Genomic DNA, 12032 nt, shown 5'->3' with positions numbered 1-12032 from the left:
CTGGAGAGCTCAGGAGGTTGGGCAAGTTGGGAATAATAGATGCATCATTCTTGTTTATTCAGAACGATGGCCTTATTCTACCTGAATTTTGCTGAGGAGGGAAAAAGAGACCTGGCCTCTGTCTTCTAGGAACAGTCTACCTGGGGAGAGGTTCCACTCATTCAGTAAGCGTTTCTTGGTAAACATAAGGAGCAGACATCCCGAGACTCTGCGACGTGCCGTGTACTTTCATATCTTGTATCTTGGTCAGTCTTGACTCCAAGAGCAAGGTTGATATATCCTCTGTTTTGCACTGTGTGTGTGTGTGTGTGTGTGTGTGTGTATGTGTATGTGTATATTTAGTATTAAAGTACAGTTGACGCACAATGTCACATTAGTTTCAGGTGTACACTAATATTTCTTAATGTCTTGTCCATATTACTCTTTCCAGAGTGGCTAGTGCATATGCTTCTGTCTTCAGAGTTGTCTATATGGAACTACTGATTTAGATTCAAATTTGATTTTAAGCAAAAGCTTTTTTTTTTTAATTAATTTATTTTTTCAGTGTTCCAAGATTCATTGTTGATGCAACACACCCAGTGCTCCATGCAATACGTGCCCTCCTTGACACCCACCACCAGGTTCACCCAACCCTCCACCCCCTCCCCTCCAAAACCCTCAGTTTGTTTCTCAGAATCCACAGTTTCTCATGGCTCGTCTCCCCCTCATTTCCCCCAGCTCACTTCTCCTCTCCTTCACCCAATGTCCTCCGTGTTATTTCGTATGCTCCACAAGTAAGTGAAACCATATGATAATTGACTCTCTCTGCTTGACTTATTTCACTCAGCAATATCTCTTCCAGTCCCATCCACATTGATATAAAAGTTGGGTAGTCATCCTTTCTGATGGAGGCATAATACTCCATTGTATATATGGACCATATCTTCTTCTTCTTCTTCTTCTTCTTTTTTTTTTTAAAGATTTTATTTATTTATTTGAGAGAGAATGAGTGAGAGAGAGCATGAGGAGAAGGTCAGAGGGAGAAGCAGACTCCCCAAAGAGCTGGGAGCCCAATGCGGGACTCGATCCTGGAAGTCCGGGATCATGACCTGAGCCGAAGGCAGTCACTCAACCAGCTGAGCCACCCAGGCGCCCTGGACCATATTTTCTTTATCCATTCATCCGTTGAAGGGCATCTTGGCTCTTTACACAGTTTGGCGACCGTGGCCATGGCTGCTATGAACATTGGGGTACAGATGGCCCTTCTTTTCACTACATCTGTATCTTTGGGGTAAATACCCAGTAGTGCAATTGCAGGGTCAAAGGGTAGCTCTATTTTTAATTTCTTAAGGAATCTCCACACTGTTTTCCAAAGTGGCTTCACTAACTTGCATTCCCACCAGCAATGTAAGATGGTTCCCCTTTCTCCACATCCTCTCCAGCACCTGTTACTCTCTTCTTAATTTTGGCCATTCTAACTGGTGTAAGTGGTATCTCAATGTGGTTTTGATTTGAATCTCCCTGATGGCTAATGATGATGAACATTTTTTCATGTGTCTGTTAGCCATTTGTATGTCTTCTTTGGAGAAGTGTCTGTCTTCTGCCCATCTTTTGACATGATTATCTGTTTTTTGAGTGTTGGATATCAGCCCTTTGTACTGTCATTTGTGAATATCTTCTCCCATTCTTTGGGTTGCCTCTTTGTTTTGTTCACTGTTTCCTTTGCTGTGCAGAAGCTTTCGATCTGGATGAAGTCCCAAAAGTTCATTTACGCTTTTGTTTCCTTTGTCTTTGGAGACATGTCTTGAAAGAAGTTGCTGTGGCTGATGTCGAAGAGGTTACTGCCTATGTTTTCCTCTAGGATTTTGATAGATTCCTGCCTCACGTTGAGGTCTTTTATCCATTTCGAGTTTATCTTTCTGTATGGTGTAAGAGAATTGTCAAGTTTTGTTATTCTATACATAGCTGTCCGATTTTCCTAGCATTATTTATTGAAGATACTGCCTTTTTCCACTGTATATTTTTTCCTGTTTAAGCAATAGCTTTAGATAATTTAGTAAGTAATGTCTACTTGGGATTATTTAAAAAACTAAAAACTTTTGACATAAATATATATAATTTAAGGAATTATATTATTGACAGATTTATCTAGTTCCTGCCTTTAACCTATATAGCTCCAGTAATTTATAATCTAGATCAGCAATTGACAACCATAGCCCTGTACACCAGATCCAACCTATGGCCTGTTTTGTGCATCCTAAAAACTGAGGATGTTTTTTTTCCATTTTTGAAATATTTATGAAAATAAATGAAGATTGCAACATTAAGCACATGTAGGCAGCAAAGCCTAAATTAATTACCCTCTGGCACTTTGTAGAGAAAGCTTGGTGAGAGATTCAGACTGTAAATTTTTCTGTCATCTTAGAAGATTGATAGCTGGGTGAGTCTGCTGCAGGGCTTTGAGAAAATACATAGGTGCTCAGGCCTCACCCTTGATGATTTACCTGATGGTCTCTTTTCCTTCTCTTATATATGTGATCTGTATGGGTAAGTTGTGCCATGAGACAGTTACATTAAAAAAACCAAGAAGTGTGGCTGCTGTTGGTAGCAAACATGTTCTAGCAAGCGGAGTGGTGCTGATGACACAACACCTCAGGGCTGGGAATTGATCTTCAGTAGTTACCTGGGTTCCAAGAGTCTTTCCCATCTCAGTCTTCCAAACAATTACATAGCAGCTACTAAGTGCCCGTGTTTGAGCTGTGAGCTGGAGATCAAGAAACAAATAAGACAGGATCTCTGCCTTCAGCATTTGGTAGAGAGGAAGTCAAAGACCAGGAGGAAAAAAGTATAGTAGAGTGTAACTTAAAAGCTAAAAAAGATTTGGACAAGAGAATATGGAGGTTTAGAAAATAAAGGGTATTTACCTCTTTCTATGGACGTTTGGTGAGCAAAGAGACAGGAAAGCCTCACAGGAAGTAATGATTTCATCTGAGCTTTTAAAGGATAAACAGGAGAGGTCAGCAGAATGAAAGAGATTTGGTAAAAACTAAACAAAATAAGATTACACTAAGGCCCATCTTAGCTTTAAAAAAAAATTTGTAGAGAAATGATCTTGGGGCCCCTATACAATTTGGAGGGTAAAAGCCAAAGAGCCCTGATACAGAGTTTGGTGATCTTTGTTGCTATTTTGCATTTTCTACCAACTTTTTTTTTTTTATTGTTTGTTATTGGTAATATTTGTATGTAATGGAAAAGTTAAATTTAAGAACATAAATAGGTTATGATATCACTGGCTTATTTCTGTCATTTCAACTCTGGCTTAAAAGACTTACGTAGGTATGGTAGTCATTTCTGTAAGCAACTAATCTATGATAGGCACGCTAAAATTGTGAATCAGGTCTTGCCTCTTACTATCTATAAGGCATTGGTTGTTAGCTACTCAGTTATATGTTCCTCCTTTGTACTGAAATAAACTGTTTTGTCTTTGGATTTTTTTTTTTTTTTTTTTAAGCTCACATAAGATAGTGTATGTGAAAGCAGGACTATAGAGATACCTTTTTCTTTTTCCTTTTAATTACATTTTAACCACGTCCTGGGTTCAGAGTACAAGTAAACCACATCCTAAAAATGATACAGAGATGAACATGACAAATATTTAAATGGCTGCTTTATGCTTAACATTTTTAAGGTTGTTGGGGACTGATAGAGCTAAATAAGGCAGTCAGGTGTGAAATACACCCTTAAGAAACTTGTGATAAAGGGGTGTCTGGGTGGCTCAGTTGTTAAGTGTCTGCCATTGGCTCAGGTCATGATCCCAGGGTCCTGGGATCAAGTCCAGCATTAGGCTCTCTGCTTGACGGGGAGCCTGCTTCTCCCTCTCCCACTCTTCCTACTTGTGTTCCCTCTCTCACTGTCTCTCTTTCTGTGAAATAAATAAAATTTAAAAAAAAAGAAAAAGAAAAGAAACGTGTGATAGGGTGGGAAAACAGGCTGTAAGTAACTAATAAAGCTATATATTAAATGTTTGTTTTCTCTGCTACCTTTATTTATTTACTCATTTGATCCTCATGACAATTCTACAGATATGACCAGAGTTCATGTAATCTCCAGTGCCTATAAGGCATCATTTTAATGTAAATTATAAAATGCACCCCAGTCAGGTACTGCTGAGATGAGAAAATTTGGGGAAAAAAAAATCTTAAATTCAGCAAAATCTGGTATTACCTCCATTTTACAGGTGAGGAAACAGGCCCAGGGAAGGTGATTGGATTGAGAATACAAAATTGGTCAGTAGTTGAGTCAGGATTTGAACCAGGAAGTTTGGCTCTCAAACCTGTTTCTTATTCACTGCTTTGCATGAAGTAGGGATATGTGAATTGTAGGCCAAGTACTGTGGGACCACAGATTAGTCAGTCGGTGATAAAATGAAGGATTCAGGGGAATTGACTGGTGGGCTGGATTTAGACTCACGAGGGAGATGTTCCTAAGTAGAGGAAGGGAGTAAGTGAAGAGGATTTGAACGTTCCTGTAGAGTAGAAGTGGACACACTTGCACTCTCTTTCTCAGCTCTCTGGGCCTCTTTACCTCCAAAATACCAGATTATTCACGTTCGCCTCACCTACCAGAGACTGTCCGTTGTGTCCTAGCACCAGGTTCTGTGGGGTGCCCCACCGTTCAGAGCAGCCCCCTCCTGTACGGTCCTCTGGTTTGCCATTAGGGCAGCATGGAGATGACTGGGTACATCTGCAAAGCTAATGGGACTTATTCTGATCGCCTCTGTGCTCAGGACGAAACCTGAAGATAGGTAGTTCTATAGAGTTTGGTTAATTTTACTACTCCCTTTTCACTGCTACGCCATGCCACCATTTACTGCTTTACTGAATTCCTGCTTCCAGTTTGTCACAGAACTTGTAACTGGTTACGAAAGATAAGTGAAATCGGTATAAGTAACACAGTTTATTATTACAGGGCTGGGTGTTTGTGCGTCCAGTGCTGTCTCCCAGAATGTGCTGAAATGAAATAAGCATAGTGCACCATGGTTCGTTAACACGGTTCACTGAGCTGTCTTTGGTTCTGTGTATCTACTCTCTATATGTGCCTTGCTTTTAAATGTTTTTTTGTTTGTTTTTTTTTAAAGAAAACTTTAAAACTTCCCAGTGACTATATGTGTTTAATTAAAGAATTTTTTTTTTTAAGATTTTATTTATTTATTTGACAGACAGAGATCACAAGTAGGCAGAGAGGCAGGCAGAGAGAGAGGAGGAAGCAGGCTTCCTGCTGAGCAGGGCTGGATCCCAGGACCATGGGATCATGACCTAAGCTGAAGGCAGAGGCTTTAACCCACTGAGCCACCCAGGCGCCCCTAATTAAAGAATTTCTTTTCAAAAAGAAACACTGATGATAGTAATAATAGCTAATACTCATTAACCGTTTCCAGTGAGTCTGGCTGGCACCATTAAAAGTAGTTTCCATGTATTAATGCCTTTATTTCCCATAAAAATCTTTAAGTACTATCACATTTCCCTCGTTTTGTAAATGAACTGGAGCCAGAATCCGAAACCAGGCAGCTATCCTTCAGAGCCTACACTCTTACCTATTAGGTTTCTATAGTGCGTGTGACCATATGTGTACAGTGTTTCTCTTAATAGGCTGGTTGTTCACTTAAAAAACTACGGAACGTTGGGGCGCCTGGGTGGCTCAGTGGGTTAAAGCCTCTGCCTTCAGCTCGGGTCATGATCCCAGAGTCCTGGGATCGAGCCCCACATCAGGCTCTCTGCTCTGCAGGGAGCCTGCTTCCTCCTCTCTCTCTGCCTGCCTCTCTGCCTAGTTGTGATTTCTCTCTGTCAAATAAATAAAAAATATTAAAAAAAAAAAAAACAAAAAAAAAACTACGGAACGCTGTCCCTGCTAGATGATGATGTGAGATACAGAAAGAAGCATGGTTTTAATTCTTTGTGTTTGTCCAGTGGTGACGTCTTGTGGACATGGCTTGATTCTCCTTTATCACTATGAATTTTTTAATCACTGTGAATTTTTATGCTTTGTCAAACTAGCACTACTCCCGATTTGCTGGTTTTAAAGTGGTGCCATTTTGTGTGCCTTCTAAAATTTTGATAGCTATAGATGCCCTGGCCTTAAAAGGCTCTGGAAGTATTTTAACTGTGTGATTCTAATTATCTGATTTGGATGGGGATCAAGTAATAATGCGTATAATGTTATCCCTTGCTCACCCTCCCCAACCCTCTCTTACTTTCTTGTAAAGTATTTCAGTCATCTACAGATTAGGTTTTATTGAACTTTGACTAAAATGTGATACATAATAGTAATTATTCTATGCATGAAATACACGAACAGAACTTAGAAATTTTAGTGTTCCCTTTTAGAGTTTAATGTGTTTCTTATGAATTAGGTGGAAACTTAATAAAACTTAGTTCAAGTCAGTCATAGAGAATTGATGAACCAGTGATAACCTTTCAAGCACCCCCCCAATATTTGGAACACCTCCAAGAATTAGGAAATAAGTAAAAATTGCCTCAAAATAATAATGCATAGGTAGAGTTCATATATTTTACTTTTAGAAGGCATTTCGGCCCCTTGCCACCTCTCAAATGCACTTTTTTAGCGGCAGTTAAATTAGCTAGGTTAGCCAGCTGCCCGCCACCAGTACGTGTCCGCGGTAAGACAGGCTGCTGCTGTGGGTGTCCTGGGGTGAAGTGTAGGGACGGCAGGGTGCCCGGAGGAAAGAGCCGCATCTGAGCCCACTTAACTCCTGGAACAGATTTAACTTTCTTCAAGAGTTTTTTCAAACCAATATCCATCTTTCTTTTTTTTTAAAGAATTATAATGAGAAATATAAGTGTAAAACATTTGGAGAGCCATTCTGTCAAAGTGATTTGAAGTATTTTGGGGGTGTAGAGATGAGATTTTAGGTTACTATTTGTTTATATAAGATGCTTCTACTTTGGGAAAATTAAATGAATTAATGTTCCCCAATTTCAGAGAACATGGTTGGGAAAAAGTATAAATTATAATTTTGTCATTTTAACCTATCCATGTGTATATACTTTGCTTTTGTTTAATCAGCTGTGAATCAGCGTTGAAGAAAATAGGTTCTGGAGTCAGATCTAGTTGAACCTCACTTACGTACTTTGTTAAATTCATGGCTGTGAGCAAAGTACCTCTCAAGCCTTAGTCTCCTCAAATGTTCAGAAATAGGTACTGAGCAACTGCTGTGCGTGGTGCACTATTTTAGGAGTTAGGGACACCTCAGTGAACTTAAGAGTGTTAAAAAAAAAAAATCGTGGTCCTCATGGAACTTCCATTCTAGCTGGGAGACAATAGAAGAATATTAATAGCACCTATATTCTAGAGGTATTTTAAGACTAAGGCAGTGTATATAAAGTTTCCTATTTATAGTTTGTAAAATTTGGGCATCTTATTTTTAGTGCTTGATTCTTGTGACTAGTTTTGTGTTCGGATAAAGTGAAGTTTGTTTGAGGATATTGGTTAGCTCAGATTGATAACTAGTAATAATTTTTCATTGGTGATGTTGAATACATTAATTTCCTCTAATATTGTTGAGAGGTGCAGAGGAATAGAGGAATGGAATTAATCTCATCGATAAATGTTCTTTGCTTTCCTTTCCACCAGCCACCAAAAAAGACATCTAAAAGAGAAAAACCTAAACAGAAAGCTACTTCTAAAAGTAAGAAAACCGTAAAAAGTGCTAATGTTAAGAAGGCAGATAGCAGCACCACCAAGAAGAATCAAAACAGTTCCAAAAAAGGTATGTTAGAATGACACATTTTCAGCAACTCTAAAGGTACAACTCATGTGCTCTAACAGTTTTGAAGTGTGTGTGGAAAATAAACTGCCAAGAAAATTGCCTGGGGGGGGGGGAAGGTATACCAGGTTTTTTATTAATTGTAATTTTTCAGAATTGACAAAAATGTCAGTGGATGTTACATACCTAATTTATGGAGTGGTGGTGTATCATCTTACCTGATAACCCCTTTCGAGAATCTAATGAAAGCTTATCTTACTTTTAGAAAGTGAATCTGAGGATAGTTCAGATGATGAACCTCTAATTAAAAAATTAAAGAAACCTCCTACAGATGAAGAGTTAAAGGAAACCGTGAAGAAGTTACTGGCCAGTGCCAACTTGGAGGAAGTCACGATGAAGCAGATTTGCAAGGAGGTAATTGGACAAATACTTGGATCACTTTGCTTTTATTTGAAAAATTCTTCCACTCAAGCCCTCAGTTCAGAAAGCAGGATTCTTGTGTGGATGCCTTCACTCACGAAATGTCTGCTGAACCGTTACGTGCCAGGCATCCTTACGGGTGCTGGGCTGCCGCATTCGGTCAGTCGATGTCTCTGCCCTGTTGACGTTACTTCATAAATAGCAGTAGGCTGTGTCCGGTGAAGAAAGTTGAAGCGATACATTCCAAACCGCAGAGAGAACTTGCTTTTCCTGACCTGGAAATGGTTCCTCCTGATGCATCGTAGATTATGCGAATGTAGAAGAGCAGTTTTGGGCGCCTGGCTCGCTCAGTGGGAGGAGCCTGTGACTCTTGATCCTTGGGGTCGTGAGTTTGAGCCCCATGTTGGGTGCGGAGATTAAGATTACTTAAATCGGCATTTTCAGAGGCAGTCTCATGGACCACCTTATTTTCAGCATTACTGTTATAAGACAGTGTAGATCAGGTTTTTAGCTCAGACTTCTGTGAGAAGTTTTTCTGATACGCAGAAAATAAAATGTCCTAGTCTTGAGTATGATTCCATAGAGATTCCATACCCTAGATCAAAATTGGGAGATTGTAGATACAATCTAGTGTGTCATGGTTAAACCAAATTAAAATGTCAGATGTACTAAAGGTGAAATATTCTGTACTTTTTTAAGACCTTGATGATTGTTTTGTTTATTCATTCAGCATTCACTGAGCCCTACTGTATCAGGCACTGGGATGGATTTGGGGGTAAAGCCGGGAAATCTATTACTTGGCTGTTGGGGGCTTACTGTTAGGTGAGATAGGACATGGCTGTTGCAGTGAGTTGGGGACAGTTGGTGGGGGCTGGGCTGGAAGAGTGCGGAAGGTGGCGCACCGCCACAGAAGCAGCTGCGCCATACGATCGAGCCACGTGGACACGTGCGCATAAAATAGGACAGTGACCACTGACCACAAGGAGTAGTAATTACTTAGGCTGAAGACTGGAGTTGGAAAGAAGTCTTCACAGGAGTTAGGGAAGAAAAGGAGAAGTTTCGTAGAACTCATATATGTCTTATTGTAGAGTTTTAGTTTTTTCCCTGAAATTAATGGGAGAATTGGGAGGCCCAGTGGGGTATTGGGAGCTGATCGGTAGGGGCCAACATAACCTGATATTTGAGAGTCATCCCAGACAACTGAGGAGGACAGAATAAAGAATGGGATGATAGTCAAGAAACCCCGGTTTGTTATAATCAAAGTTACAGGGTGGCCATAACCAAGTTAGAAATCAAGAGAGCCTGGTGAGCGTTGGCTCAGCTGTGGGTGTTAGGGTGCGGCTACATTAACCATCTAGGGAACAGAACAAAGGGTACACTCTGAAACAAGAAGTTTTGTTCTGGACATTATGAGATGAGGTGCTGGGAACATCCAAGTGAGAAAAACTGTGACCATTGTAATTCTTCCAAGGTAGGAGAGACAGACTGGAGTACAGCTGGGAGTTAAATCCAGAAGCCTAGATTAGATAAGGTGGCCCAGGCAAGAAGATAGAGGTAAGCAAATGACAGAGAGTTCTGGAGACCACTCATATCAGAGTTGAGAAGTGATTTCTACGAAATATGAAAAACTGTAGAGAGGTGCTGTCAAAGCTGAGAAAGAGGGGAGACAGTTTCCAGAAGGGGAAGGTCATGCCCTCCAGGGGACAATGGGCAAGGGCTATGGAGAACAGCTAGGGTTTGGGGAGGGGGGCTAGAAATGCCCTGTAAACATGAAAACACACTTTCCCTACTTGAAGATGAAAGTTTAAATATTTTTGCTTATTAGCTTGACAAAATACAAAGATTAACAGTTTTCATGCTTGGCAAGGGTATAGGGAGACATATCCTTAAAGTTGTAACAACTTTGGAGAACAATTAAGTAGTATCTTAAAATTTAAATTGCAAATGCTCTTTTACCTAGCAATTCCGTTTCTAGGTCTCTATGCTAAAGACATAGTCACGTCTGCACAGAATGATCACAGTAATGTTCAGCATGTCTGTTAATATTGAAAAATCAGAACTAACTGGCCATCAATAGGGAAATGTTTAAACTGGTACATCGGTATTTTTGGAATTTTATGTAGCAGTTCAAAAGAACATGGAAAAACCTCCCAGGTATTGTCAACTTTTTAAAACATATAGAATATTACTCCATCTATGTAAATACCAAAGACAATATAGCCATCGATACATTTATGTATTTGGGTAAAAACTTGTTTTTAAAGGTCTGGAAGAATACACAGCAAACCGATAACTGGTTTCCTCTGAGGGGAGGGACAAGGGCAGAGTGGAGAGAGATGAGTTCTGTGCCTTTGACTTTTGTGAAGACATTTTATGTAATTTTTTTTAAAAAGATTTATTTATTTTACTTTGACAGATCACAAGTAGGTAGAGAGGCAGGCGTGGGGGCAGGGGGGGGGAGCAGGCTCCTTGCTAAGCAGAGAGCCCAATGTGGGGCTCGATCCCAGGACCCTAGGATCATTACCTGAGCCGAAGGCAGAGGCTTTAACCCACTGAGCCACTCAGGCGCCCCGACACTTTATGTAATTTTTTTGAGGGGACTATTAACAACATGGAGAGGTCAGGTGAGGAGGACTTGTGGCGTTTTTTGGCCTCAGCAAGTAGGAGATAATCATTCATGTAGTAAGAGGAGTTTCGAGGATGGTAAATGGAAGAGTTATTTACTGTTGGATTGAGAATGAATTACTAGTGAGGAAAGTGAATAAATTAAAGCTTCTGTTTTGAGCAGCTTGCTTTAGAAAGGAAATCGTAGCTAAATGGGGGTGGGGATACAAGCTGATGAAAGATTTTTACGAAGGTCATGGAGAGAAAGCACATGCATATATTAGGCTCAGAGACAGTGCTGGGATGGCAGGGGAGAGTTACGGAAAGGGTCCTGGCAGAGGTAAAGGACATGGGGGATATTGATAGATCAGATACAAACAAGCTAGAGGGAAAGAGGTACGTCAGGAAGTTGAAGGAATGCAAAATAGTGGCTTCTTGGCCAAGAGCGAAAGGGAGAAAGAGATAAAAAGGCCATTGACGGGAATGAAGGGAGGACCTGATGAAGTATTTGGAGGGATTGCTAGAGAGGCTCTGGCGTTGGATACCATGAACGTGAAATGGGACCAGTCTTTCATTCTTTTTTTTTTTTCCCCCAAAGATTTTATTGATTTGAGAGAGAGCAAATGGGGTGAGAGACAGAGGGAGCAGACGCCTTGCTGAGCAGGGAGCTCGACTCAGGGTCCCTGAGCTGAAGGCAGATGCTTAACCAACTGAACCACCCAGGCGCCCCAGGACCAGTCCTTTAAAAGTTGTGTAGAAAAGTTGGTAGGTAGACCAGTTCCGGGTCAGAGTTGTGCAGGAAAAGAACAAGGGGGAATAACTAGAGTGATGAAAATGATTGACTCTTCGCAGGAATGGGCAGACTGCAGCCTGTGGGCCAAATCTATCTTCCCATCTGTTTTTTAAATAGTTTAATGTGACAACAAGCACATCCATTGTTTCCAGCGTGTCTGTGGCAGCTTTCACACTGCAGTATCATAGTGGAGTGGTTGTGACAACAACTGTTCCTGGAAAAGCTGAAACCATTTACTGTCTGTCCCTTCACTGAAAAAGTGTCCTTACCTTCGCTGCACCTCAGGAGTGAGGCCTGTGGTCCGAATGGAGTCAGCCCAGGAGTCATCGTGATGTTCGGTGGCGGAGCCTCCACCTCAGAAGAGAGGGATATCTGGAAAAGTCTAGGAGTAGAGCACTCCTGAGACCACCCGGATCTCGGGGATTTCACTTAGGGGAGGGGATGCAGTGGTAG

General features: G+C 40.8%; 1 protein-coding gene across 1 annotated transcript in view; it reads left to right on the top strand.

Annotated features, from left to right (window-relative positions):
- Positions 1–12032, top strand: part of DEK (DEK proto-oncogene) — a 33402-nt gene that overhangs the window by 18996 nt on the left and 2374 nt on the right. The window contains exons 8-9 of the mRNA XM_046005459.1: positions 7630–7765; positions 8028–8176. Of these exons, the coding sequence (XP_045861415.1) occupies positions 7630–7765; positions 8028–8176 (285 nt within the window). The remainder of the gene's footprint in view (positions 1–7629; positions 7766–8027; positions 8177–12032) is intronic.

Source organism: Meles meles, chromosome 5 (assembly GCF_922984935.1).
Source record: "Meles meles chromosome 5, mMelMel3.1 paternal haplotype, whole genome shotgun sequence".
NCBI classification, from domain to species: domain Eukaryota; kingdom Metazoa; phylum Chordata; class Mammalia; order Carnivora; family Mustelidae; genus Meles; species Meles meles.
The sequence above is the reverse complement of the archived record's forward strand: the minus strand, read 5'-3'. Positions and strand labels throughout refer to the sequence as shown.